Genomic DNA, 27,937 nt, shown 5'->3' with positions numbered 1-27,937 from the left:
GAGCGGTTTTAACCTCTCCTTTTTGATATGATGTGCTAGGATTCTTACTATTTTCACGGAGAGCTAGAAGAAAGTGATAATACAATGAGATTTTTAATCTGAAATAGAAGCTATGATTTTAGACAGCACATGCAGGTAAAATAGTGCACTTCAATAAATGTAGTGCTGACCTTGGCATGCATTTTCACTTTGGTGAGTTACTGGTTAGAGATCCTTTGGTGAATTACTGTTTGGAGGTCCTCTTATCCAGAAACTTAATGAAATTTTTTTTGCTTATGCCAAGTGGCAGATGCATGGGTTTCAGAGCAGAATCACTCATCCTTTCTCTCTCAGTTCTACATGGGCTCAGCATATTTTATAGCAATGAAGAAGAAGGAATACATTTTTACACGTTTGTTATGAATATTGAACTCACAGCAAGCAAGATCTCTTTACATCAGCAAAGTCCTCACCACTGCTTTTTCTGCAAAGTTTTATCCATTTTATTGCTGATTTCCCCTTTTCTTTCAATAGCACTTAGGCAATAACAAAAAAGTTTCTGTATTGTCCTTTATGGAAAAAAAAAAAAAATAAGAATATTAGAAGAGTGACTAATCTTTTAAAAGCTATTCCTAAAACAACAACAGATCATTTAGGATTAGGGATATTTTATTGTACTTCTGATGGAGAAAACAAGGCATACCAGGACAGTGTTTATACTGTTTAAGCAGTGTACTTATGCCTCAAATTACATTCCCCTGGGGAATCTATCTGTATCTATATTTTGTCTCTGCTCTGGTCCATCTCCATAGCAACATGTTTGTTCCTATGAAGAATCAGGGTGAATAATTTCAAATTGAGCCTGAAATTTTTAAAACGAGGTTTCTGTTCTCTATAAAATAATTATGGACAAAAGCGATTTTAAAAAACCTCAAAAAATAAACATAATTTTGCCCTTGTTTCTTTTACCCTATTCTAGACATGGTTGGCTCTGAACAATCCTTTGATCTTTCTTTCCCGTGATGTTCAGACTGCGAGCAGGCTTATCCACATGACTTCAGCAGCTGTTAGAAAATCTGGTGGGGAATTTTTCATTCCAATTTGAATGGCTCACTTACTGTATTCACTAATTATGTTGTTATATACACACATTCCAAGTTTTTACTCAGAAACTGAGATCTTCACTTAAAAAACCCCCAACAAACAAAAATCTCATGAGGAGGGAGGCGAAGAGAACAGGACAAGATGACTTTAAAATTACTTTCAAAATAATATAGGTCATTTTAGAGGTGGTCTTTAAATTATAGTCAGTATCAATTCCTACTCATATTTGTAGCTATTCTCTCTCATCTCAGGCAGATTCTATGGCTGAGAACTATTTATTGCTAAATGATAATAGTGTTAAAAAATAGTTTTAAGAAAAAAATTATTGTTCTTTAGCCTTAATGCTAATGAAATGATTGTTTCTTCATTTCTTCAAATGTATGCACCCAGAGAAATCTAAAAAAAAAAAGGATGATATTTCCATCAGAACCTACTGGAAAATAAAATAAATTCTTAAAAAAACAGTGGAAAAAAAATAAGAAAAAATTATCCCTAATTATATAGTACATTTTTTATGATGAATTTTCATAGACTGGTAGGTCTTTTAAGTCTAATAGTAAAATGATCCAGATAGATTTTCACTCAAATAATTTCAGGAATTCTCATGGAATTGCCAAATTTGTCTGACCAAAGTCAGCTTTCCTGCGTTGCACAATATAGCAGGACTGAAAATCCTGTGTATAAACTGGCATAAAAGGAAGGAGCCTTGTTTTGTTTAATTGCTTAGGTGGTGTCAGCCTATTGAATCCAGCTCAGATAGTGCCATTCATCCAACTTACCATAATTATTGCTGTGAAGTTTGAACAATTCTGCAATACTTTAAGGCTGACCCAGCATCTGCATCATCTGGAGGTAATGAGGTTTTCATTCTCCATGCCAGCTATTCAAGTCTTGTATCTGATACTCAAAAAGTTTTCACAGATGGTTCATTCCAACCTGTTCTTTTTCTGCTTCCCCTGGGTTTGTATTTTTTTAGGCATTTCCCATCTGCCTGCTTTAAGATCTTTAAATAGGTGGAATATTCTGGTGAAAGGAATGAATACTTTTATTCTGCCTCCAAATTCTTTCCCAATGATGCCACATACACATTAGAGCTGGCACACCCATACTTTGAAAAGAAGCATAAAGTTAAGAAGCAAAATATGGACCTGTTTTATATAATAGTGAGTCACTGCTGCATTTCAATCATAGACTACAGACAATAAAAGAGAAATGAAGTGTCAATGGTTTAATTGGCAGTAGTAGATAAAGGCTGTATAGAGACAGCATTCTCTCTTTTAAACTACAAAAACATGTTCATTTACAGGATAGGTGCCCTGCTATCAACCAATGAAGACAGCTTTAAAAATCTACATGGTGTAAGTAAACAGGACATAACAATTATGGAAGTGGTTTCTGAATATCACATAGAACAATATACTTGAATGATACAAAAATAACTGAGAAAGAGCTACTGAGTAAAGAAAGATGGTATCATTCATTTTGAATAAAAGTATTGAAAGAAATACATTCCTATTACACAAAGTAAAAAAAAAAATAGGCAGTATCTGTGATGACTTGCTGATAATCATTTAAGACAACCTTTCCTACTTCAGCTAGGAAAAAAAGGAACATAGAAAAGGGTGGCAGCTTTGTTTGGAACCAAGATTGGATTTCTGTAAGAAAAAGTCCCATGTGGCACATGTGGCTTTTATTATTGCAATTTGTACACTGAACTAGTCAACATCTTCAGACTTCAAATGGCAATCCACTTGATTTCAGTGGGAACTGGAGGGAAAATCAGCTCCTGCCTAAATCACATATCCAAATTGTGTTGCTCAGTTCTAAGGTACTTTGAATACCAGGCCATTTTTTAAAATTTGGATTCAGTGTGTAGCAGACTATATTCACTTGCAAAGTCCACTCACATTTGTAATTCAGTACTTCTGCTTGAAAAATCTATGAACACCTGCAGAAAGAAAGAGGACCATGTTCATCAGAATTAAAGGTACTGAAGACAAATTATTACTTAGGTTCCTGCAGTTTTAGTGTTTTCTGTCCTAAAATTCAAGTTGATAAATATACCCTGCAGTGTAACATCTGCGTACCATCCCACAGTGAAAATCATGGGCATTCATCAACTCTGTGGAATATAAATTAAAAAAACAAGACAGTGAAGTACTGAAAGATGATTTTTATGTCTCATGAAGAAATAGGAGAATTAACAAGCTGTCAGGAATAAAACACTGAAATATGAGAAGAAAAAAGACCATGGGACTCATTTCAATAAATTAAAATTATCAGAAAGTCTCGCGTGCAGTTTTTTAAAAGCTGGTGGGTAGATACTTCAATAAGATGTTATTAAAAGGCTAAAAGCCTTTTCCTGACAAAGGAATATTTGGAGACTTCACCATCTAATAGCAAACAGTCACGGATAAATAAATTCTTCTCTTCAAATCCAAGGACTGTCTTTAAATGTGTGGAGACATCATAGGAAGCCCCTGGGAATACTGTATGTGTTTTGGATCACATAACAACTAAATGACTTTTAACTGTGGTTATACTGGAATCTGTGTCACAATAGAGGTTGTATGAGGATACATAGGATAGAAGTTAAACAGTTAGTGAACTGAACAAAATGAACCATAGTACTATTTATCAATCTTTGGTACTGTCTATATTTTGTATAGCCTCATCTTGTTCTAAATGAACAGTACATTGTTCTCATGAAGATCACAGTGGCATGTCATGTTAGAACAGGTTCTTTTCACAAACGTCTTTTCAATATATCTATGTTAAAGAAAGCCAGGCCAGAGAAATATGCTTTGCACTTGGAAGAAAATATGGAAACATCTGAGGTGGTTTAAAACCTGTAGAAGCAATTTCACTGTTCCTTTGCATACATAATTTTTACTTTTAAAAAGTAAGAAAAGTTTTACAGAGCTAGAATAAGGGCATAATATATTCATGTAAGAAACAGATTGACATTCCCACTCACCAAACTAGTAAACCAGAAGTTAGGGCACTTGCCCAGAATTTGAAGCTTGTTAATCCAGGGAGTGCCTTAACTAATACATTAGCTTTTCCATCTTGGGTTGGAGAACTTTTCCCCAGGACAATGTATCCAGGCCTATATATTACCAGAAAATATTCTGGTTTCAAAAGAAGAAAAAATAATTATAGTTAAGAACTTTTTGCTGGCTCTACAGATAATGAATTAAGATCATGTTATTGACTGCTAGGATAGGACCTAGCTAACTCGGAATAATATTAACCATCAAAAATAGTGCTTTCTATGGAGCATCCATAAGGAGTTGAAAACAGCTCAGACACTACAGGATGAATTAGCCAAAAGTAAATTTGCATCAACTAGCTAAAAAGATTAACCTTTCTGACTTCTTCTCTTTAATGTTCCTTCATCTCTTCTTGGTTGGCTTTAGCATGGTCATCTTCCATGAAATGTTCTTATCCAACATCCAAAATCATCTTGTTGGCAGCATGGGCTTAAGTGATGAACACTACTTACAACAGTTACATTTCACACTAAACAGATACACTCATTCACATAAAATACAGTCCTTTATATGCACCCTTATATATGCACACACAGATTTTACATGAGAAATACATAAAAAGACATAACAAAATGTGTTAACAAAATAACAAAGTTACCTAAATACAAATTATGCCCCTGCCAACATTCCCTAAAGTCTACCTACTGCCTTGAGTAGGCTATGGATCATGCCTTTTTCTGTATCAGTTCTTCCAAAGAAATTCTTCCTGAAAAGGCTTACCTAGAAATGTAGACGTAATTTCTGCTTTTTCTATTTTGTCACCTCCTCTGTGGCTCTGGCCCTCTGTTGTATTTCTGTTTAGAGAGTAGAAACACTTCTACACTAGTGTTTCTCTCCATTTAATGCTATTGTATAGCAGGCTATGGGTGTTGCCTAATTTGAAAGCCTTGGCCACTTAAAATGTGGCTGTCAGCAGCAGTTGCTAAGAAACTACAACCTAACTGCTTTCAAATTCAGTTTTACTGAAGTGCAATTACCCACACCTGCTATTATTATTTATATGAGCTAATGTGTAATTCCTTCTTCACCATACTGGACACGTCCTCTCTTACCTCCCATTGCACCAAGCCTCTTCTTTTCGGTGACTTGTGAGATCATTTCCCATCTCATACAAACAAACATTTTAAACCACCCCCATAATCCAATATTACCTGGGCAGACAAATGTGTCACAAAACGTCGTAGTGTAGCTCAACACAAGACAGAGCATAAATGCCCAGCTGGTCACACTGTCACTTAGAAAACCATTATTATGAGGCAGAGCCTCCAAATAAATTTTATGCCAAGAGAGACTGCATGGCTGAATAGGAGGTGGATGGGCATTTTTTAATTGAAGAAAATTTTTATGCAGCAATAAATTATTTAACTTAAAAGTGGACCGTTTAGTAATTCTCATTCTAGTAAGTCAGCCTCCAATGTTTTGTTATATGAACAAATAAAATGCCAGTAATAAGCAATATACACACAAGAGGAGTGGGTGTCTTCTGGGTGGAAAACTTTTGTCTGTACATTTTTTTATCATGTAAACATCTATTGGTGCCTCTTGAATGACAAGGGCATCTTTTATAGTATCTTGGCTGTATTCCACATCAGCTCAGACCATTCTGTTTACTACATAATTTCAGCCATGTGAATTAGACACCTTATTCTTTGCTTCGTGGATGTGAATGCAGACATCTTGTAGCCAGTCAAGCAGGGACTTGAATGAGGGGAAGTTTTGGCCAGATAATGGGAGCGAACAATTAAAATGCAAAGAATTTGTAAAGTTTGATGCCTGCCCTTTTTATGCAATGGGAGGTGAAGTAGTATGCAGCGACACAGGGGAGTAAGGGCATAACAGCCATAATAAGAAAAGCATGGTGCCTCTACAGAGGTGGGAAAAGCCAGGCTCGCTTGCCTCTTTCCTTCCACTCTGGTTCCACTCAGAGCTAACTAAACAGAAACCAGTAAACAGGCTCTGCAGGGAAGCAGATGTATTAGCCCCAGTTCAGGTGTGTGCTAAAACAGGTGTAAGTTTTAGAGACCCTTGTTTGTACCTGAATATTCAAAAATACTGGAAATGAGGCTTTAAAATGTCCCCAGTCATTCATATGGGTTCACACAAAATAGAGAATGTGGGGGGAAAAAAAAGAAAAGAGAGAAGGGAAAGGGGAGAAAAAACAAATCTTCTTACCTAATAAATATCTGCATACTCAGACAGACCTTACACATTCACAGACTGTTTAAAAGAAAGTTATATATTCTAATGCAAATCTTGATGTAAACCAATCTTGTTAGTAGTCATTGAATCACTAGTCATCTAAGTTAAACTACTTGGTTTTTAACATCTGCTTTGCAATCAGGGTACAATTACTTGTCTCACTGCTGAATTTGGATATTTGTTCTGCACGTATATAGGTTTCTGGCACTGCAATGTTGAATACTTCAGCCTGTCGGTGGGATGGTAAGATATGTGTGCTGCATTAGACTGCAGAGATAAACAACATGATTTGTAGCTGCTTGTGACTGTTAATTACACAAAGAAAAACTCTGGGAACAGTACAACAGATGAAGTTATTTGTAAATCTCTCATTTTCTGTTGGAAACAGTTTCTGTTTGGGGGTTTTAACTCTCAAAATACATAATACAAATGTGGCCATGTTTTCTTTCATGACAATGAGAGTAAGTTAAAAAACCATAAGTTCTGTATCAAAAGATATCACTGGGCAGTTATCTGTAAAAACAAAGATGCATTTTCTTCCCTGAGAGAAAGTCTCTGGAGTCTACAGTTTCTTTCAAAAAGTTTTATCTTCATTAACATTTTGACATCTCTAAATGACTTAATAACATATTGTAAGAATATATTTCAGCAGAATTTCAACACATTGACTGCATAACTGCAGCAAACTAACCTCAGGATTTTGACAAGTCCATTTTATGAAGAGAAAACAAACATTTTCACAAAGCTCTGTTTTAGAGTGCATGGGGATAATAAGCCTGAATTATAAAAGGAACCATTTGAATGACCGCCTTTGGAGATGACATCTCCCAAGGCATGCCCCAGATTGCCCAAGAGACTTGCAGAGCCATTACTGTGCCAGAGAGACAAGGGGACCGGCAGACCCTACCGCCCTGCTGTGGTGGGCCATGGGGCGGAGGAGCCGCATGCCAGGGGACCACCAAGTGTTTCCAACCTCCTCCCAGGTCCAGACACATGTTATAATTCACGTTCTGAATACAACACGAAAGCACTATATTGAATGCCATTTTTATAACAAGCTTAACAATAGCAGTAAGATGTTAGTCTTTAGGGTGTGCTTTTAAGAACATTTTGAAGGAGACAGAGGCTGGCGGAAGGGCAATAGACCACAGAGGGAAGTCCCAGGTGCGTTCCTGTATATGCAGACATATCCAGCTTTTTGAAAACTGTTTCACCTCTGTGAAATTTCTTCTGCTTTATTTTTGGATGGATTAGAAATTCATTCTTTATCATATCCTCTTTGCCACCTGAAGCAGAGACCATAAACAACACAACTAATAAATCTAGGGATTCAAACTGTAGCCCTTGGCTGCCACCTAAAGGTTTCATATACTCCTTTAGAGGGATACCATCAGATTCCATTCCTGTGTTTGGAATGGAAAAATGCTTGACTATTATTGTTACAGGCAGTCTCTACAGTCGCTATTGCTGAAAGAGATTAAAGGGGAAAAAAATTACTCTGGAAGAAAAAAAGAAAAACAAACAAACAAACAAAACCCACCAAAGCAAGAAAAAAGGTCAGTCCAACAGTGCTCCAGAAAGAATGATTTCTTCTCTCTGCATGATTTCTTCTTCTTTGGATTTGAAAGCCAATCTAAAAATTAGGGGGAAAAAGTAGTATACATTATTTGGTTTTGGTAAAAGAAGAAAGCCAGAACAAAGAAACAATATAAAAGAAAGCATAAACTACTGAGCAACAGATGTCTCAAGAGCAAAAGGGAGTAGTGTGCCTAGCCACCATTTGGGTACCGCAACGGGGGCAGCAGGCAGGTTGTGTAGGTCTTATGCTCTCCACAGAGGAAAAATTGCTCTCTCTAGGTAGCCTTTAGAAATTCAAGCTACTTGAAAATAGCAGAAGCTCAGGTGGAAAAGAAAACACTGGCCACTGAGTCCTTTTTGGACCAACTGGCAGAACTCTGCCTCAACTCTCTATCTAGCCACAACTATCTATAATTTTCATCAGTTAACTGAAAATCATTGTTTCTTAGCCACAGCGTCTGTACTAGGTGGGCAATGCTGACTTGCTTCACAGATACTTTGAATCGGTTATAAAATTTTCAGTGAACTATCAATTTTACATAATAAAATCATATGTTGGGAAACCTTTTTCTAATGTATCTATGTATCTAGAATTCATAACACTATACAGTGAATGCTATGTTTTGCTCCTTATGTAAGTGGATCTCATCAAAACTTTTTGTTAGAATGCAAAATATAGAGGATCTCAATAAGGAGAAAGAGGGGTCTGAAGTATGTGGCCACGTAGTATAAATGTAAAATTACCAGAGAATCAACCTATAGTTTGAAATGAAGTTGTACTCAACTTTTTAGTGTTAGAGTAATACTAATGCACATTATTTTTATAATTTCTGTGATTTGTTCATCATATGTGTCTTACATCCTGGAGCACAAACAGCAAACAAAAGAATAAATTAAGTAGGAGATATTTCAAGAGAAAAAAAAAAAACCACTATACTATCATAGGCTCAAAGAATTTCTGGTCAACAAAAAACTGTATTTCTGCCAGTTTTCATTTTGAAGTTTAATCCTGATTTACACATCCAACTCCATTTTGACTCCCCACAGGATCTGGTCTGTTTTATTTTCCATCTACGCTCTCCTCCTACAGGAATGACACCTCTCATGTTCTTATAGGGAAGTGGACCGACCAACTGACAATGATGCACTAAAAAATAAACCAGGAGTCTACAGAGAACTAGTGGTTTCCACCCACACGTGGGAAGAAGCTTAGTGACGGCATCATTTTGGCCCCCATTATAAAAATGAAAACCCACAAGTAATCAGCAAATTCATAGCTACATTTTTGAGCTGTGATCATAGTGTATTCCCTGGGAGATAGTTAATGGTTAAAAGCAAAAGTTCTAGTCATTTTCTTTTGCCCTTTTGAGTGGTCCATGTGTCTATGTCTTCTGTGGCACACACAGTTATATTTGAGTTTACTACCTTGACCACATCTCTTGAGATCATAACCTTACATGGCAGTTATTATGATGATGGTTTGTGCATAGGTAAGCTGCATGTCACTGGTATTTGCCTGCTTGTGGTGCTGGCTGGTTTTTATTTCAGTTTTGCACCTGTATTTTTCTGTTGAGTGTGGTGAAATTTTAGTTTAGTTTGATGTAATGTAATCCTTACTTGTTTCAGAGTCAGTCAGGACATATCTCCTTTAAGTTAACATTTTGCGTTCCATTTTCTTTCAAGTCCAAGTCATGCAATTTTGTTAATTACCTGTAGAAAACAATTAGAAGACTGATAGAATTTAAATCGAGAAAGAATTACAATGATCATATTTTCTGACCTCCCACGTTATATAGGCTATACAGCTTCATCTAGCAATTTCTCAATTAACCTTAACATTTCTGTTTGATCTACAGTCTGTCTCCTATACAACCATTGGGTCTTGAATTAAAGACCACCCATGATGGAAAATGGTGCCAAAGAAGTCTAATCAGAAACATTTTTCTTCAAACAGTTAGGCTTACTAAATTATTCTACAACCTTTATTTCCCCTCACTTTCCAGTGTTCATTAGTTTCATGTCACATGAGGATTATTTGCTGGTATAGCATCACCTTAACTAAATTCTAAAGGAACAAATTACTACTTTGGCTACAACTTAATTATGTAAAATATTTTCCATTTGAGATAAAAAGGTAAGCTCTGACAAATCCTAAGGTAGCTGTGTCCTTTTATCAAGTATATGCTAACAGCAAGACCTTAATTTTGATCCTCAGTTTATAATGACTCTTTAAACATTGTTGAACAATTCAATTACTCCTAGACTGCCTCAATTCAGGCTAGAAGTGTCTGTCCCAAACAAAGCGGTGTCTGTTCCTTAGCAATACATGAATCCCATAGTCCCTCTCATGCCTTTTCCTGACTTCAGTAACAGTCAGTACCAGATGCTTCAGCAAAGGTAGAAATCATCTTTAAAGGACCACATCACTTATACGGCTGCAGGGGAAATTTCTCTGCAGCCCCAGACAGTGGTTGGTTCTTGCTCTGAAGCATGAAAGCTTACCTCCGTTATGAACTTTTATCCTGGCTAGTAAAATCCTGTCACATAAAATTCATATAAATATCTCATTTATTTTTAAATCCTACAAAGTTCTTATGTGGAGCCAATGAATTCCAGAAGTTAATTATACATTATTTTTAAAAGAATTTTAGCTTTATTATAGCATAAAGGAAAAACAGTAAAACCAATAACTACAACTCTACTGGATCCTGGAATTAGACAAGCGAAGATTTATTTATATGAATAAAAACATTTCAGAAGTAGGGATATCTTTCAGAAGTAGGGATGAACTTGTATGAGGTGCTGCCCAAACATGCATGCTCCTATGCCAAAATGATAACAATCTAAAGATAAGCAGGATGTGAGAGGTGAGGAGACATATATACAGACACATATTTGAAACAATTACAAAAATCAGTAAGTAACGGGTTTTTTTAGTATTTCTAAATGTCCCCATCTGCCTTCATTCTTTCTTGATTTTGCCATTAAACACTCCTTGATTTATTTTAGTTGTCACATCAGCAGTGAGTCTTGAGCACCAATCTGGTGAGAGAGGGGAGGGGATATGCAGATAAATACCCCACAGAAAGCATCCTGGCTGTAATGTGCACACCACACTTCAAGACTGAGGACAACAGCAGATGAAATCCTATCAGAGAGGCTCAAAACCTTTGATAATTCTGGAAAACATGCACACTCCCTGTCCCTGTTCCCCACCCCTCCCACTTCCCCCCTCTGCCACGCACATACAGAGTTTGCCTGTGGGATTTTTCCACTCACTGGCCACTGCTCAATGCACCAGAATGAGCAGTTTAGCTATGGACAGGAGAAATTATTTGTACCCAGTTACAAATTTCTGCATTCTAACTGCAGGATACTTTTGAATCAGATTTATAGAGGCTACGCTGTGATAAAAATTAACTTTAATTTCTGTTAAACAATAATAGTGCTGTTTCTAAACCACAACTTAACTTTCCCTTTCAACCTCTAACACTTAATTTCCTCAATAGTTTCTCAGGAGGAACTTTAATCTTTCAGAAGTCCCGAGAAATATTTCCTGCTATTTCTCCGCTATATTCTACCTTTTTCTTTCTACCAGTTCCTTGTAAAACATTACACAGGAAACCTCTGGGAAATACAAGTGAGCTAATGGTGACAGGGGCTTACCTGGGAATTTTCTCTGAAAACTTTCCAAAATGTTGTCAAGTCTGCTGTAATATTATGGAATATTTTCTCTTGCCCTTTGGTAACCCAATAGCTTAGATCCTAAGGACAGAGAAGGGGGGAAATCATCATGGAAGGAGGATGAGGGAGAAATTGCAGTGCTGCTTGAGATAGCTGCAGCAGCAGCAGCAGTTGTGACCTTAGGACTCCATTAGGGAAGTGAGAGAAGCAGAGAGGGGGAAGATGGGGAAAGCAAGAGGCCTGTAAAGGAGCTGATGATCCATCCAAAGTGACTGGGGGGAAAAAAAAACCCACACAAACATGAGAAGAAAGACTAAAAAAATCATTTTAATACAGGTGAGGAGGAAGGCAGAATGGGAGTAACAGTCTTCAATGAAAAAAAGAGGGCAAACTAAATTTTGAGGAAGAAGAAAATAAAAAAACATGAGGTGTAACACAGTCATTTGATTAGCACCTAAATTGGCTCCCAGCAGTAAGTGGAGATTACATACCTTTTTCAAGAACCAGAGTGAAAGGTAGGAGACAAGCAACAAGAACAAAAGGAAATAGGTGGAGGAAAATGAAAGAAAAACACAAGGTGTGCCAGTGTACTGTGGATAGTTTCAGCTTGCAATAATACAAAAAATACCTGATAAAAGTGTGTGACTGTTGCTGAACTTCACAGTGGCTATTGCCCCTCTATAGAAATGAAAATGCTATTTGTTTGTCACAAACTGTCCTCTGAAATGTGTTTTTTCAGAGGAGTTCAGCAGCCTTAGTGTCTGTGGGTCTATAGCTACACCTATCAAGAGGAAACCTGGCCTTCACCCATCCTCTGTGGAGCTGGAAAACCATACATTTAGCATCAAAATTGGGGTGGGCTTCAGTCCTTTGTGAATATAAAACTAAGTAAAACAATATGTTCTTCATTCTCTGTTAGTCAATGAAGGAAAACAGGAAAATGGTGGAAAGATTAGTAACATGGGGTCTGGTCTTCAGGCAAAAGTCCCACTGAAATAAGGTTAATGCAGTAACTTAACTGGCTTACTGTCCCTCTATCCTATTCCTCCCAGAAATCAAGCCACAGTGCCTGTAAATCTATGATGTAATATCTGGAAAATATTAAAGACAGCATTTAGAACCCCAGGTAAATTTTATACTTTAAAGACAGGCCACAAGGGAGCTCTTCTGTCTGAAGTCAGAAAGGCTCTCAAAGCGCACCCACATGTTTATTTGACAAAGGGAAGAAAACACTTCTATCTGAAATACCAGTTCCGTCACATAAAAAAGCATAGTGGAAGTACCGAAAAATCTTAGTGTAACAGTGTTCTTTAAAACTCTGCATGTGACAACAATTAAAATGTTCTTCTTTCAGCATACATCTGTTCAACTGAATATACTGCTGGGGTTTTTTCAGTAAATACTTCCAGAAAGAGATTATTAGAGCATTTCAATAAACAACCCTAAGCTTTGACTACTTGTTACAATACAGGGTTTTATGCTTTTGAGCATTATAGTTGGACTATATTGATAATCTTTTCTGCTTGCTCATTTCTAGAAAAATCATCCTACTCTTTCTCAAACAGAGGATGAGGGCATCTCCACTGAGGCCCCCCTCAATGCTAATTTACAGGTCAGCTGTCTGTACTACAGATGTCCTAGGACAGGAGTGCCTGTACAGAGCTTAAAGCATTGGTTTTGACCTAGTAACCCCTAAACAGACTGATACCTTCTCACCCGAGAAGCCACTGCTGTCTCTGTCTCAGTGTAAGATGAGATCACAACTGCCAGATGACCATTTTGGTTGAGAATCCATCTGAATCACAATTTTTTTTCTCACAGTGGTATGAAATATCTCAGGCTTATTGTCTTATAATGCGAAGTTCTTCAGTGGGCTTCTGGCAAGCACTGAAGCACACGAGGTCAAGATCTGGGATTTCTAGAGGACTACCTACTCTATTTTTAATATACAAATTTTAGAATTCAATTGGTTATGTAAGAAAGGAAGAGAAGTGTACCACTGGAGTTTTGCAAGTAATTATCTACAGAAAAGCAGAAAGGAGGGAATATTGCTGGCACTTAGACCAGAAAAAAATATCATCTTATACTTAAACCCATACAAATAAATGATGAAGAGCAACAGTTAGACACAGTACACACGAGTCATCAGGCTGAATGTATTGAAAATAGAGGTGTTATTCCACCTGTCTCTGCATAACATCAATCAAACTGTTAGGGTCAAGAAGATAAATGCAAAAAGATAATGCTTCAGATGTTGCCAGACTGTTTCATGCAGGCCTGCTGAAGCCACTGAAGTTGCAAACTCAAGTTTTTGTAAACAGGCATGAAATGCCCATGTGCAATCAATGGAGGCCTTCATGAAAAACTCTGAACAGAGTATCAGTAATTTTGGATTATTGCTTTTCCTTAAAATGCACCATTTTCTCTTTGTGCCACATGCATCACAAGGTTCAGTAGCATGGACTGGTAATTAAGGTAGGCATTAATGAAAAAAAATCATGAGAAATATCATTTGGGGGAGTAAATACTCTATTTTAAAAGTCAACATGAGAAGCAATGTGCATTGTTTTAATATATGATATGGAAATACATCACAACTTTGTCAAAATGACAAAATTACATTTTGTTAAAAATTCTGTGTATTGCACAGGGCAGTTGGAATTTTATATAGAATTTTATTGGATATAAAAAACAGCATAGGTGGATTGTTCGTAGTCTGCACTGCTGAGGGAGAGGTCTATGATTCCTTGGCAATCTGCTTCTTGGGAACAGCTATTGAATTTGAACTGTTCCATCATTTTAAATTGATGGGTTATGAAAGATTTGCAAAATACACTGACTTCTTTATATGAAACAGATGCAGTTTAGATTCAAATGTTGTGTAGAAAAAAGAACCCAAGCTATACCAAATGCAATTGTATCTGATAGACAAGCATGAGATCCTTTTATTTAGTTACATAGCAAAGAAATACAATTTGCATGTCAGTGGGACCAAGTGAAGCCACCAAATCCAAAACAATTACTGTACTCCAGCAAGATTTAAAATTATTAAAATAGGCAAGTTGGAGGAACTGAAATTAATTTAAGTATACCAAAATGCTTTCTATGGGGATTTTAATCGTGTCTAAGATGCCATGATAATGTAAGAAATCACATGACAGGCTAATGAACACATAATGCATTTTTCATTTTAAAAAAGTTTTGATATTAGAAGTTGTAAAACACCATTACTCTTCCCTTTGCAATCTTGGTTTGGACTCTCCCCCATGAAACGGCACATCAAAGATGGTTGGAAATATTCAACCAAAAAAGGAACGTGGTTTTTGTAAGAAATGCTTTGGGTTTTTTGACCAGCCCTAGTGAACATTTTCAAAACTGTTTCCTGAAAAGAGAGGCTATTTGCCAGCTCTGTGATAGACAATTATATTTTGTTTTCAATAAAGCAAATGTAAATGTTGGAAAGAACGTACAGTTGTAACACTTCAAGAAACTGGGTATACATGTAATATAAGAACACACTTTCCACCATAAAAATACATAGAACAACTTAGGTTGGAAAAAGCCCCCAGAGGCCCAACTAGCCCTCTGCTCAAAACAGGTCCAATAGATGAGGCTGCTCAGGGACTTGTTCAGTTGAGTTTCAAATATCTCCAAGGACAGAGATCCCACAACCACACTACTTCAAGCATTCATGGCCCTGTAGGTAGGACAACAGATTGACACTTAAATTCAGTTCCAGTGGTCTTAAACTCCTTGTTAAAAGTCTTTTATGTGACCTTATTCAGTTTCTTCGTTTGTGAAACTCGAATTATTATTCAGATCTCCTGCATAATGTTCTTTGCGATATGGCTTATTGCATTATAAGCACTGTCTAAACAACAATATATTCAAAGATGCTATTGCTGTAAATATCTTTAAGTCTTTGGCTCTCACCATGGGAGGAATGAAGCTAAAGAAATAGGGAGAAGCTGCATGTTACATAAACCAGCAGAATACTTTGAAGAGTTACAGCGGCCTCAACTGATAGAGTCCTCAACTATTGGCACCTTCAGCTCTTGGCTTGTTACTGCTGATACCAGTGACTTTTACTATTCGGGGTGCATAGTTCTCACCCAATATTGGCATCCTTTTCCTCAGTGTTTAAAACAATGAATAGAGTATATTCATTTTGGTAACCTTATTCTTAGATTTTATATTCAAAATTATCACTTTTTTCTTCCACGTTAGACTGTACGTATTGTCTTTCTGCCCAGAATGCCAAATCCTTGGATGTCATTCTCATCACGAGTAGTGCACGTAAGGACTCTGTTTCCTCTTTGTATGGTGAACAGCCTATGCTTAGAAATTCACAAGATAATTCATGCTGTTGAGGACAGAGCCATCTTCTTTACCACGTTTATGAGAATTTAAGTTCTGATCTGATAAAGAGATTCATACAGAATACATCCATATGGAGAGTATTAGCTGTATTGTTCCTCCCATCAGCACTACTTAGGACTATGCAGGTGACAATCCCAAAGTAGAGAGCTCTCACTTTCAGCAACTTTCGCTTCTGCTGGGATTTTGTTTAAAGATATTTGCTTGAAATTCTTTATGTCTCACCCTGAACCCTTTTTTCCAGATATATTTGAATCACCATGAATTTCAACATCATGACTCAGGGGTTAGACATTGTAGTGTCAAATAGGACTAAACTGAGTTTAGTTCACCTGTCACAAGTGCATCTCATTTCAAAGAATAGCACCAACTGAGCTCTCATGGGACACGCAGCTCACCACCTACGTAGTTTGAAATTGTGACCTCTGAAATCACAGAGCTTTTAGGTCAAGAATGCGACAATATGTGAAGTCACATAGATGCCTCCCTTTTATGTTACCATCACCGCATATGGCTTTCTCACATCCCATATCCCCATTTGGGCCATGGCCGCTTGAGGAATGACACTCAAACGTCTCAAACGGGGGATTTCTCCAAAGATGAAGCAGAAAGATGATACGGCATTTAAAAACTCCCAAGACTGCTCCATTGCCGTCTCCTCCTCAGCGACCTTGAACAAACCCATGTGTGCGTTCAATTTCTGACCTTTGACATGCAGATGATAAACCATCCTTATCTCTGCTTCGGGAGGCTTAGCACAGGATCTGAACATGCTTCGGCGGCCTTTCATTTGCCAAGACTGTGAAACAGCACAGTATTTACACTGCTCGCATTTGCATGATTTATTAACGTTGTACCCTGCACAGGCAGACTTGGACGCCACATCGAGATACTATTTTGGGCTCCTGCACGCACTGACATCTGTTCGGTAGGAACAGAAATGAGGTGATGACACACAGGGATGGCCATGGCTGGCGCAGTGCTCAGCCCTGAGGCCCCCAGGCCGGCGGCCGGCTCACCTACCCCCGCGGCGGGGCCCGGGACCTGGCGGGGCCCAGGTGGGTGTCACCCAGGACCAGGCCACCCACCGCCTCCGCCGGGAGCAGAGCCCTCGCCGGGAAGGCAGGGAGGTGAACGCCAGGAGAGCCGGGGCGCGGGGCCGGGCCGGGCGGTGCGGGCGGGCCGGAGGGCGCACCTAGGCCCGGCGGGGCTTTCCGGGCCCGCACGGCGAGGTACTTTCCGCCCCGGCCCAGGGTACGGTTAACCTTTGCGTTTACTCCCACTTCGCCCGAAGGGGTGGAAACTCCGAGCAGAAATTACTCGGGGAGGGCGATACGAGCGATAAAAGGAGGGGAGGTACTTTGAGGTAACGTGAAGTTACCGGCGACGGCGGGGGGGGAGGGGGAGGCGGTTTGCTGGCCCGTACGAGGCGGGGGGCGGACGGACGCCCCGGGGGGGGGGGGGGGGGGGGGACGGACACCGGAGGCGCTTCTGAGGTCCGGGCGCAGCGACGGGGGGTGCGAAGCCGGGGGTGAGGGTCGCCCGAGCGCCTGGGTACGGCGGCCGGCTTCGCGGGGAGAGAGGGCCGAGGCGGCGGTGGGCCAGGGGCGGGCGGCGCAGTGCAGCGCCGTGCCGTGTCGTGCCGTGCCCGCGGCCGCGGCCTTCGCCCGCCTCCCCGCGGCCGCCGTTGGCGCGGGCGGGGGGCAGTGGCGGAGGGAACAATGGGCGCCGCCAGCCGCCGCCGAACAAAGAGGCGCGGGCGGGCGCAAGTGACTTCACCGCCGAGCCCGGCCCCGCCCCCGCCCGCGGAACCGGCCCCGCTGCCGTCTCCTAGCAACCGCGGGGACCCGCCGGCCCGGCGCGCACCGACCGCGGCGGGGCCCGACGGCTCTGAGGGAGGCCCGGGCGGCAGCGGCGGCGCAGCGCCGCCGGCCGCGCTCCCCTGCCCGCCAGCCCCCGCCAAACCGCGGCCCCGCAGCGCGGAGAAGCGGCCCCGGCGGCGGCTCGGGACGGCGGCGGGCAGCGCCCACCTGGCAGCGGCGGCGCCCCGGCGGGGGTGCGCGGCGGGGGCGGCAGGCGGAGGGGGCGGGGACAGCCGCCGGGCGGTTGTTTCCCTGAGGGAGGTGCGGAGCCGCCGCCGCTCCCCGCGCGGTGCGAAGTGCCTCCCCGCGGCCGGGCGCCCCTTGCGCGCCGGGCTGGAGGCGGATGGAGGGAGCCGCTCTCCGCGCTCAGCCGGGGCCGCGCCGCCGCTGCCGGGGGGCCGCCCCTCGCGGGGCGCGGGGGCGCGGCGGGCGCTGCCCCTGAGATGCGGCGGCCTCCGCCCGCCCCGCCGCCGCCGCCGCCGCGCGCCCTACCTGTGCCGGGCCCGCCGCCGCCCCTCCCCTGGCCCCGCCGCCGCCGCCGCCGCCCCCGCGGGGGCCGGGACTGAGCGTGCCGCGGCGCCGAGACGCGGCCCCGAGGAGAGGGCGAGGGAGCGGGAGCGGTGCCGGCCGCGGCGCATGATGTGGGTGCCGCTGCTGGCGTGCCTCACCGCGGGGATCGTCTCCGTGCCCAAGTGCCAGCGCGGCCCTGGACCCCTCCTGGGGGCGGCCCGGCTGCTGGCGGCCGTGCCGGGACTCTGCCAGCGCCGTAAGTTGCCGAGCCCCTCGGGCTGCTCGCCGCGCCCTTGCCGGGCCGGGGTCGGGGTCGGGGTCGGGGTTGGCGCGGGGGCCGGGCGGCGGTGGAGGGCAGGCCCGGGATCGGCGGCTGCCCCCGGGGCACAGCCCTGGCAGCTGGGGCCGCCCGGCGCCGCGGGCACACGGGCGGGGGGTACCTGCTGGGGCGGCTGGCCCCTGCCCCAGCTTCACACCGCCGGAGAGCCGCCCGCGGTTTCATCGCCCGTCCCGGGGGCGTCCAGCCTTTTGGGAGCCGTGGCAGCTCCCCGGCAGCGTGGGGAGCCGGCGGCGAGCGTCGCGCTCCGGCGTGCTGCGTGTCCTGCTTTTCCCCGGCACCCTCTGCAAGCCTCCGGGAACGGCACACAGACCCCCCCCCGGGGGTCACAGACTGCGGACGGACAGTTCTTAGGAATGGAAACACTCGTTTTCTCATCGTTTGTATGGCATTTAGTGGCAGGGTTTAAAATGGATAGAGTTACGGGCAGACCGTCTTCTCTTTACCTTGGGGTAGCTGGTGTGCTGACAGTTCACCGGGAGCTACGGTACCGGTGGTGGCAAAGGCTCTGGTAAATGTGGGTAACCCCTCAAATTGTGGAAGTGCTTCCCGAAACCCCGGGCATCGGTTTTGAGGCATGCAGGCTGAGAGGAGTTTGTGCAAATGTAGCTTAGATCATATAGCCCTTGATCAGACAGAGCTATCAGGTTAGTCAAGTATTTCATAAAGGATCTTACTTGGTGGTCAGAAAAGCAGATCAAGTTGTCAGTCACCTCTCCTATTTTGGGTTTTTTTTCCCCCTTGTGGAATAGTTGCATATTCCAAGTTTAGGCCTGGAGTTAATTTAAAACGTTAACATGTAACCTCTAAAAATAAGATTTACAATGGGTTTCTTAAAAATAAGATTAACAATGTATTAGTCTTAAGTTCTTTATTGCATATGTGACAAATTCATGCCTAATTCAGTGGGATTTGCCCAGTGCTATTAAAAACAATGGAATAATTTGTTAACTTTCATAGGATAATTTATTTTGCTTTTTTGGCTTCATATTTTGAATTCAAAACCAAACTAAATGTCAATAGGAAAAATAAAATATAATATTATTAAATTTCTTATGAAACATGACATCTTGTGTTTAGTATCCCAGATTCTTTTTTATGCAGTGTAATTGAGTTGAAAAGCTAATTGAAACTTTATGCAGAGGATAGTTCTGTGCCTGAGTGCAGTGCTGTGCTTGCTCATGAGTGCAGCTCTTGGGTACACACTAGTGCAAATAATCTTTCAGAACAGAATGCCATAAGGGAGGATCGTGCATGGGGCTTTTGCACCAAAGGGCACTTGCTCTCTTTGTTGTGCTTGATAGTGAAAATATACATGAGTGATACGTCATGGGTTACGTGTTTATTGTGACAACAGCTCCCAGATTGGGCAGACTGTAGCTCAGATAGACCTTGTTTTTTCCTCTTCATTTGAAACCTCTGCTAATTCATGAAAGCTGAAAGTCACACTGAATTCTTTCCTTCATACATAATCACTTTACAGGCTAGAGCCACAGTTGAAGCAAGAAGAGTGTTTTGTTTTGTTTCTCTGTGAATGAACACATTAATTTTTTCATGATAATTATTACTATTGTTGTTGTTGTTGTTGTGTGCTTCTTACTTTTGGTTGATAGCTCTATCAGCCAGTGCAGCACCACCTGGATTCTTTGAACTTCTTCAGTCTGCTCTGAGAGAGACTGGGCAGCAGCTCCGCGTACAGCTATTTGGCAGCACAGCTTTGTTGAAGCAGCCACTCCTCTTTGCTTCTTCCTTGACAGGGCTGGGCATGGAGAAGAGCATCGTGCCGATCCTGTGCCATAAGCAAGTTCAGTTTATTTATGTACAGAGTTGGCAGAACCTGCGTATCTGTTGCATTGAATCTCCATTTCTAAAAGAGAATTAATATGAAATGTACATGGAACTCAAGTTTATTTGTTCTTGTTGGAGCATTTGTGGCTCTTCTAGTTGAAAAATGGATGGTTTGATGCTACCTGAGGTATTTGTTCTGCAGACTGCAGTTTGAGATGCAAGTTACCACTTGGGGATAAGTAAAAGGTAGAATTTGGCCCTGGGTTTGGAGTTACAAGGAGTGCGAAAGGAAGTCTCACAATGCTGTAAAGTTGCAAGTCCCAAATTAAAGGTTCTGTAAGCTCAGATAAAAAGGTTAGTGTTGCCGCCTCCTACAAAGGGTTCCTTGTTCAGTAAGTCTCACCAAAGGAACTTTGCAGTTCATGAAGCCAACTAAAACAAATACCTGACATAAGAATGAAGCTAGTTGCGTAGTGGTTTCTGCAGATCCCAAGGTTGTATTTGAACACTAAAATCTGACAGACTCCTGAAGATGTAAACCAGTAAACTGAATAAAAGCTGAATTCTGCAGTGAGAGCACGTGTATGCATTGTGTTAACCAGTTGTGTAAGTGCTCCCTTCAGTGGAGACAGTCAGTTCCCTTTCCTTGTTCAGAAACTAAACTGTTGAAACCCTTTGGTTTTTATCTGCTGTATAAGCTCATGGAATATGTAAATTTAAATACTGAGGAATGACTGATTGGTCAAGGTTAACAGAGGACATTGGTTCAAATCTCAGCAGTGTCTCAACACCAGTTTTTACATATATTAAAATTTGAAAACTAAGGTATTTGGTGCTCTTAGAAATATCTGGGTAGTCATTCCTGTATGAAGCTGAAGTAAACATGATGCATAGGGATGGGATGGCATGAAAATCTTTATCCCTGATTTAAGAGTTGGAGAACAGTCACAGAATTCTGTTACATAGTCATGGTTGACAAATCTCTTGACCCTTTAAAAGTTGGTATTTTCAGTCTTCTTTAGAGTGTCATTTGGAAAGATAGTTAGGGGATCTGGGAAAGTAGAAGATCTGTGATCATGGCAGGGACAACTGTTAATTGATTTATCCCAATAGCACAACTTCTGATGCCAAACAGATTCATTAATGTTCCCTCATCTGGGTCTTTGATGTTTTGCCAGTCTTGTCACGTCAGATTCTCATGTGTGTTCCCTCTAGTTAGAAAGTTTCATAAATCATTACTGTGTTACTTCTCAAAGGAATAGGAAAAGTCATTCAAACCACCCATGGAAGAACTGTTTTTGAAGAGAGGTGGTCAGGAAATGTCCCTGCACACAAAAAAAGCTCTGAAATAAATGAAACATCATGATAGTTTTAACTGGTGTTTGTCTGTTGATTTCTCTTCTGTGCTGGCCCCTTTTGGGGCTCAGTGGAAGAAGCTGTGTTGTATGGGATACTCAGCACTGAAACAACTCTGCTTTTCCTAAGGCTTAAAACAATCCAAGAAGAAGAGAAAACCCATTTTTAATTTCCTGAGTCTGCGTGGGTGATCTGCTCCCTAGGGGTATTGGACCATCTTTGTGAAAGCCAACCTGGGTGTTTGAGAGGGCTGTAAGTTGCAGTTCTGAGGAACAGCGAGGGGGAGGTTTGCTTGTCTGCACATTGCCCAAGGAGCATATTATGCCAATGGTATGCATAAATTTGCTTTGCAGATTGTACACTTCTCATAATCTGTTGCAATTTCATGTCTCTTCAGGGGTTTTATGTGGTGGGATTTTTTATTTTATGGTTTTTGCAAGTTGAATGATACTGGTGGTAGCATTTATAGTATTCACAGTGTTTCCATGCTACAGATATTTGGGATGGGGTGAGACTGGGAAAAGAGGAGATGGGCAGTTTGCCAACAAGAAGAGCAATAACCATACTCCTGGTGCTCTGGGAAGGTTGTCTCCTTGTCATTTAGAACATGCTGCTGCTGAAGGAAACCGTGAAGTCAGCCTGAAGATTGCATGAAGCAGGAATACTCTGCATAGCAGTTTGAAGAGGCAGTAGCTTCTTTTCTGGTCCTTAAACTTTCAAGGGCTGGAACTGCAACAACTGAGCGAACAGGAATTATACCCCATTAGTCAAGAGACCTGAATAAATAAATTTGATTTTGCATTAAAGTACAATCTAAGTTTAATTTACCTCCACAGAGCATCAGAAAGATGTCAGATTGTGAGCTTTATGGAAGCTTAAGAAAATCTTCATCGAATAAACTGTCATCTGGTTATATATTCAACAACAGGACATTAAAACGCCAGATTATAATCTTCCTTATACTTCACAAAATGCATAAATGCTGGTAATATTTTTCAAGTCCCTAGAAGGAACTCGTGATGACATGTCCATGTTAATTGTGTCTTGAACTTGAGACAATTTGTATTAGTTACTAATCTACAGTAGGAGGTATGAGAAGAGAAACATAAGATAGTATATTTACAAATTGTGTAAATTGACATGGGCTGCTGATAATTTATCCAGGCTGTTCGAGAAAGTCAGATTCATCATTATTTTGGGGAGTAAGTCCTCAGAAGCTAGGGATCTCACTTCTTTAGAATAGGCCTGATGTAAGAAACGTTAGCCATATTGTACAAATAAAATCTACACTATATACATGAATTATTTGATTTCTCATCAATGTACATTTTAAAAACTACATATAGCAATACCATACTTTTTTAGTATTGGGATAGGTGTATCTTAGGCAGTGATTGGGATTTAATGAGTTCTGTCGGGGGTAGGAGGGACAAGCAGAATGGCTTCGTGTCCTGAGGTGTAAAGTGTGCTCAGTGTTCTTAAAATACATTAATGACACTAAAATCATATGTTATGTTTTCAAGAATCATATACGTGAACCATCCTATGCTTTTACTGTAACTGGTAGTGCAGACATCTTGGTGTAAATCTGGCTTCTCAAGTTGAATGTACTGAAAACAAAATTCTGGAGAAGAATATTGATTCCTTTCTGTTAATAAACTTTTCGGGTTTTTTTAATCAAATTCTTAAGGCCTCAGTGTTTCTGTTTCTACTTACGTCCCCGTTTTCAGCAAAATCTGTCTTCAAAGTTCCTGTATGTGTCCATTACTAATTGCTGACTTCTGTCTAACCAGAGGAAAGATGTAATACTTCTTTCTGATCTGCTTAAATAGGCATACTTTATGATGGACAAAGTAGGATATGGTCTGTTATTCTTCTCTAAGCACTTGAATTTTATTAAAAGATTCAGTTTTTTTCTTTTGGCAGTTTACATAAATGGACTTGGGCTATTTAGTTTAGCTTTTGGGAAGGAAGTGGAGCTCTAATGAATTAGTTCACTGTCCACTGTAATGGAACCTTTCTTCAAGAAGAAAAGAAAACTTCTTGCCAGCCATTCAGGATTCCCCCTTGTTCTGGTGGCAGAACAAGAATAACCCCTTGAGCAAAATGTAAGTGTTTCAGGATGATCGGAATTTACAGCATTAGAAAGCTGCCAAAAAGGCAACTTCTAGCTGAGGCTATATTTGCCTAAATTCAGAAGTTTGAAAAGCTCATAATTGACTTTTTTCTTCATATGTTTCTATGCTTCCCATGACTTCATTGTCATATGCCTGCAGCGATTTCTGCCTGCTATTACCCATGGTGACAGTAATGAGTCTGAAGTATTTATAATTAGCAAAAGATACTAAGGCAGAGATTTTAACTGTAATTATTGGAGGAGGAAAATTCTGTAGCTTCAGGCAGGTGGACTGATGTTCCTGGATGCTGGATTTTTATTTTTTCTTCAGGCCCCTTCTCTGCCTGCTGACTTGGGAGTTAAGTTGTTAGCAGCAGTATTTCATTGGGTTCAAATCTTGAAAACTTAAGTATTTTTGGTATTTTGCTGTTGTTGTAGCTGTGTTATGAATACAGCTGCATGATGTATGGTGGCATCACTAAAGTAGTCCAAGTCTGATTAAACCAGCAACTGCCCTTTCCAAAATAAATTCTGTTCCTTCCTGGTCTTCAGGGGAATTAGGCTAAGTGAATTCCACTTGTTCTCCTGTGCTTAAGAGTACGATTTATTTCCATTTCATGTCTGCAGTGTGACAGGGGTTAGTACTGTCCTGAGGACAACTTGCTTCTCTGAGATGAGAGCTTCTTGCTGGAAAGCTGAACTGAGGTCTCATCTTCTTACACAAACAAGACTCCCAAGAATTAAGGAAACTTGATTCAACTTACGCTCTGGCATAAATGATGCAAAATTACCTAAATAAAACTGATGTCATCACCAAGCATGCTCTTCCAATCTAAGCAAAACTGTTGGATTGCATTTTGCTGTCAAAAATGTTGTGGCATTACTTCAGAACATTAAATAAACCACTACCTGTTTAAAGTCTAGAATTTGCGTGTTTGAAGGCTGTCCCTTACAGAGCATTTAAACTGCACCTGCAGACCATATGCATATGTAAATACTTACTTGTAGAAGCACAAGCAGAAGCTTGCATTTAAACAGTGTATGTGCACCAATAGTTACAGTTTGTATGCGAGTCTGCATATTTTATAGCCTGCAGTCATATTTTGTGTAATCTTTTCCTCCAGATTATAAAAACCTAACAGGTTTATATAAACTTAAAAAGGAGGTTGGCCAGTGTCTGTTCCTAGACAGGTATGGTTGGGTTTTGGGGTTGGGTTTTTTTAGAATGTTTGTGAACAATGCACATATCTCCTTTTTGAGAAACTAATTTCTCATTATTCCCTTAGGAGATCTTTGTGTTCATCCATTTTTGATGTATATATTCAGAAAGCACTGTAGTTTAACTCACCTATGAAGAACTTGTAATTCAGCTGTTAATCATCAAATGGGATCTTAAAGAGTTTTCTGTGCTGTTATCACACAGTTAATTAAAATATGACATCTAACTGTTTCTGCATTCAAAGAGCATAAAAGTAACCAAAATAATTTAGAAGAAAATTCCAGAGAGGTTTTACCATATTCCATTTGTCTTGGGGCCAGTAACCATGTTTGAAGATTGAAGACCTTATTTAAAAGCAAATTACTGAAATAACAAACACCAAACACTTTGTAGTCCAGAAGGCAATAGCATTTTTAAAATAGCCCTGATGAATAAATACTTCTCCCAAACTTGTGGACTACATACTACAAGTCCTTAAGGGGAGTGGTGGTTGTCCTCTCTGATACCAGTCTTAGCTTGTATTTAATTTTTTTGAGGTTTCCTCATTGTGAGTGTAAACTAAGTATTATGCATTCAGTGTTTTGCTTTAACCCTGACATGTCATCCTAATATACACAGGTGCACAGTGTTTGGTTTGGGGCTTTTGGTTTGTTTCAGGAAAAACTTGTGCAGAAGCACAACTTGGTTATTATTTTGTGTTCAGAATTGAGAGACGGGTTCCATTAGGTTTTCAGCTTTGAGAGTTACAGTCTGAAATGCAGAGTAAGTTTGTTCCAACTCACAATGTATGCAGATAAAAGTGAAGTGAGCTGTTTGCATTGCTGTGGACTAAGAACCCGTGGATCGGGTAGTCTATGGTGACACTCCTTGGGAAGAAATAGCCCTGAGCTGTTGCCCATCCTCTGCACTGTGTCTGGGCTTGTGAATGAAGACACAGTGCCAGGAAGAGGTAGTGCTTTTATGGGGCAGAAAGCAGCAATCTGAAGACTAGATATGCAATAGAAAGGTAGATTAGGGAGGCGATTGGAGGTTGAGGGCCTGGTTTGAGGAGGTCGAGCTATAGAAGATGGTGGGAGATACAGTTTGGGCTCGTCTTTTATTCAAGGTTGAAGCAGTCAAAAAATAGTCATTTGTGTCGACGTTTATATTCATCATGACCTCATATTTAGGTAAAGACTTTATAGTATACACAGGAATATACTGACCATTCTAGGTTCTTGATGTGCTACTTGCTAGCAGTGCTTACTAATACACAATAAATTAAATTAGCAATGAAATATGGCAGTAGCCGTTCCAGGCTTCACTCAAACAGCATGACTGTGTCCAAGCTGGCCAACTCCAAGGGAGATTCTAGCAGCTGAAATGACTAGCGTGTAATGATTCCTATGCCCATGTTCCATCCTAGGAAACAAGGGAATTAACACAGCTCCACACATCCTGAAGTTCCCTTTAAATCAAGGGATTTAATAAAAAAAGATTTAAGCTCTCTGGTTCCATATGCTTTGCATTTTTATTGGTGCAAAGCTGTGCAAACAGGCCAATCAAACCTGTGCCATAAAAGCAAATGGCTGTGGGAAATGAGTCTCTTCTAATGATATAATCAGAGTAAATTGTCCTGTGTGTGTTTATTTGCAAGAGACAGAATAGGTTGATTTCAGAAGCCAAATAGTGTTTGACTCATTGTTTGCAGGCATGGATTGCATCAACAAAATTTAACCATCTCCCCTAAAAGCAGGAAGTTCCATAGAAAGGAGAGGCTACAAATAAAGTTGGCCAAGATACAAAAATTGTGTGTTGTGAAAAATTTCAAGGTTACATTGCTTGTTTTCATTCTGTATTGCGGCTTGGGAACAAAGTCAGTCTGGAGCAGTCAATAGCTCTGTCTCCCACCGTCAAGGTCATGTTTGAGGCTGTGGTTTGAATGTTGTGTTTGTGAGTTCTATGTGTAACCAGTAGCTATTTTGGGTAGTACCTTTTCCAAAATGCTGCTGTATTCATCTTTCTGACAAAATAAAAAAATCCTCTAAACTGATGTGTATACATGAAAAACTTGAGCTTATATGCATCTGTGTGAGGCTTCTGTTCTCCAAGTTCTCCTCTTGAATCATGTGCAACATTTATATGTAATTAAACTTTTCAGAGAGATGAGGCTAACACACGTGTAGGCTCAGAGAGGTATCAGGAGTACCTCCTTGAAGCCTAGTGTCTATATCATTCCCTAATTATTGAAGTTCCCAACACTGCTTGGGAACTCCATCTCCACATGCCATTACACAGCAGACTTCTGTCATTTGCTGTCCTCCAGCATCAGCTACGACTGTCCTTTTCTGCCAGAGCTTTTCTAATGCTGTGTTGACAGAGGTCTCCCCCTTTTCCTCCTCCCTCTTTGCATTGTTCAGCTGATATCCAGCATCTGTTCTCTTGAGTGACATCATTCAGAGTTTGCACAATCTCCAAAAAGGGAAGATCTTGGTTATTTTACTGCATAGCTTGCAAAAACATGATGAACTCTTATACAGTGAGGCATACTGCTGCGTCACTTTGCATTTTGATGGCTTTTTTTTTTGTATCATTCCTGTTGCTCTCAGTAATGCCCCTCATGTTCATAGGGTACTGTGTTCATATGGCAATGCAGATTAATTGGGGAATCCCAAAAGTATCAGGGAGATATTGGCAGAGTTAGGAATGGGAGCCTGTATCAGTCAACAGGACTTGTTCGCTAGTGATGTTTTTCACTGCATTTATCCAGATGTGCAGGTATACTTCTTATTTATG

General features: G+C 40.9%; 1 protein-coding gene and 1 long non-coding RNA gene across 7 annotated transcripts in view; one reads left to right on the top strand and one right to left on the bottom strand.

The window, feature by feature from the left end:
- Positions 1-7,516: 7,516 nt before the first annotated feature.
- LOC141953453 (uncharacterized) lies at positions 7,517-9,626 on the bottom strand. The gene is made up of 3 exons (XR_012631919.1): positions 9,531-9,626; positions 7,876-7,968; positions 7,517-7,621 (listed from the first exon to the last, which is right to left on the bottom strand). It is a non-coding gene; the product is annotated as an uncharacterized LOC141953453 (long non-coding RNA).
- An 8,732-nt stretch (positions 9,627-18,358) lies between these two features.
- The window catches only part of ITGB8 (integrin subunit beta 8), a 49,267-nt gene continuing 39,688 nt past the window's right edge, over positions 18,359-27,937 (top strand). For 4 of the 6 annotated variants that reach the window (XM_074863129.1, XM_074863096.1, XM_074863126.1 and 1 more), the window contains exon 1: positions 18,359-18,602. In XM_074863129.1, the coding sequence (XP_074719230.1) occupies positions 18,473-18,602 (130 nt within the window). In that variant the 5' untranslated portion in view covers positions 18,359-18,472. The remainder of the gene's footprint in view (positions 18,603-27,937) is intronic. The other 2 variants (XR_012628194.1, XM_074863105.1) reach the window with 1 other exon arrangement.

Source organism: Strix uralensis, chromosome 1, assembly GCF_047716275.1.
Source record: "Strix uralensis isolate ZFMK-TIS-50842 chromosome 1, bStrUra1, whole genome shotgun sequence".
NCBI classification, from domain to species: Eukaryota; Metazoa; Chordata; class Aves; order Strigiformes; family Strigidae; genus Strix; species Strix uralensis.
The sequence above is the reverse complement of the archived record's forward strand: the minus strand, read 5'-3'. Positions and strand labels throughout refer to the sequence as shown.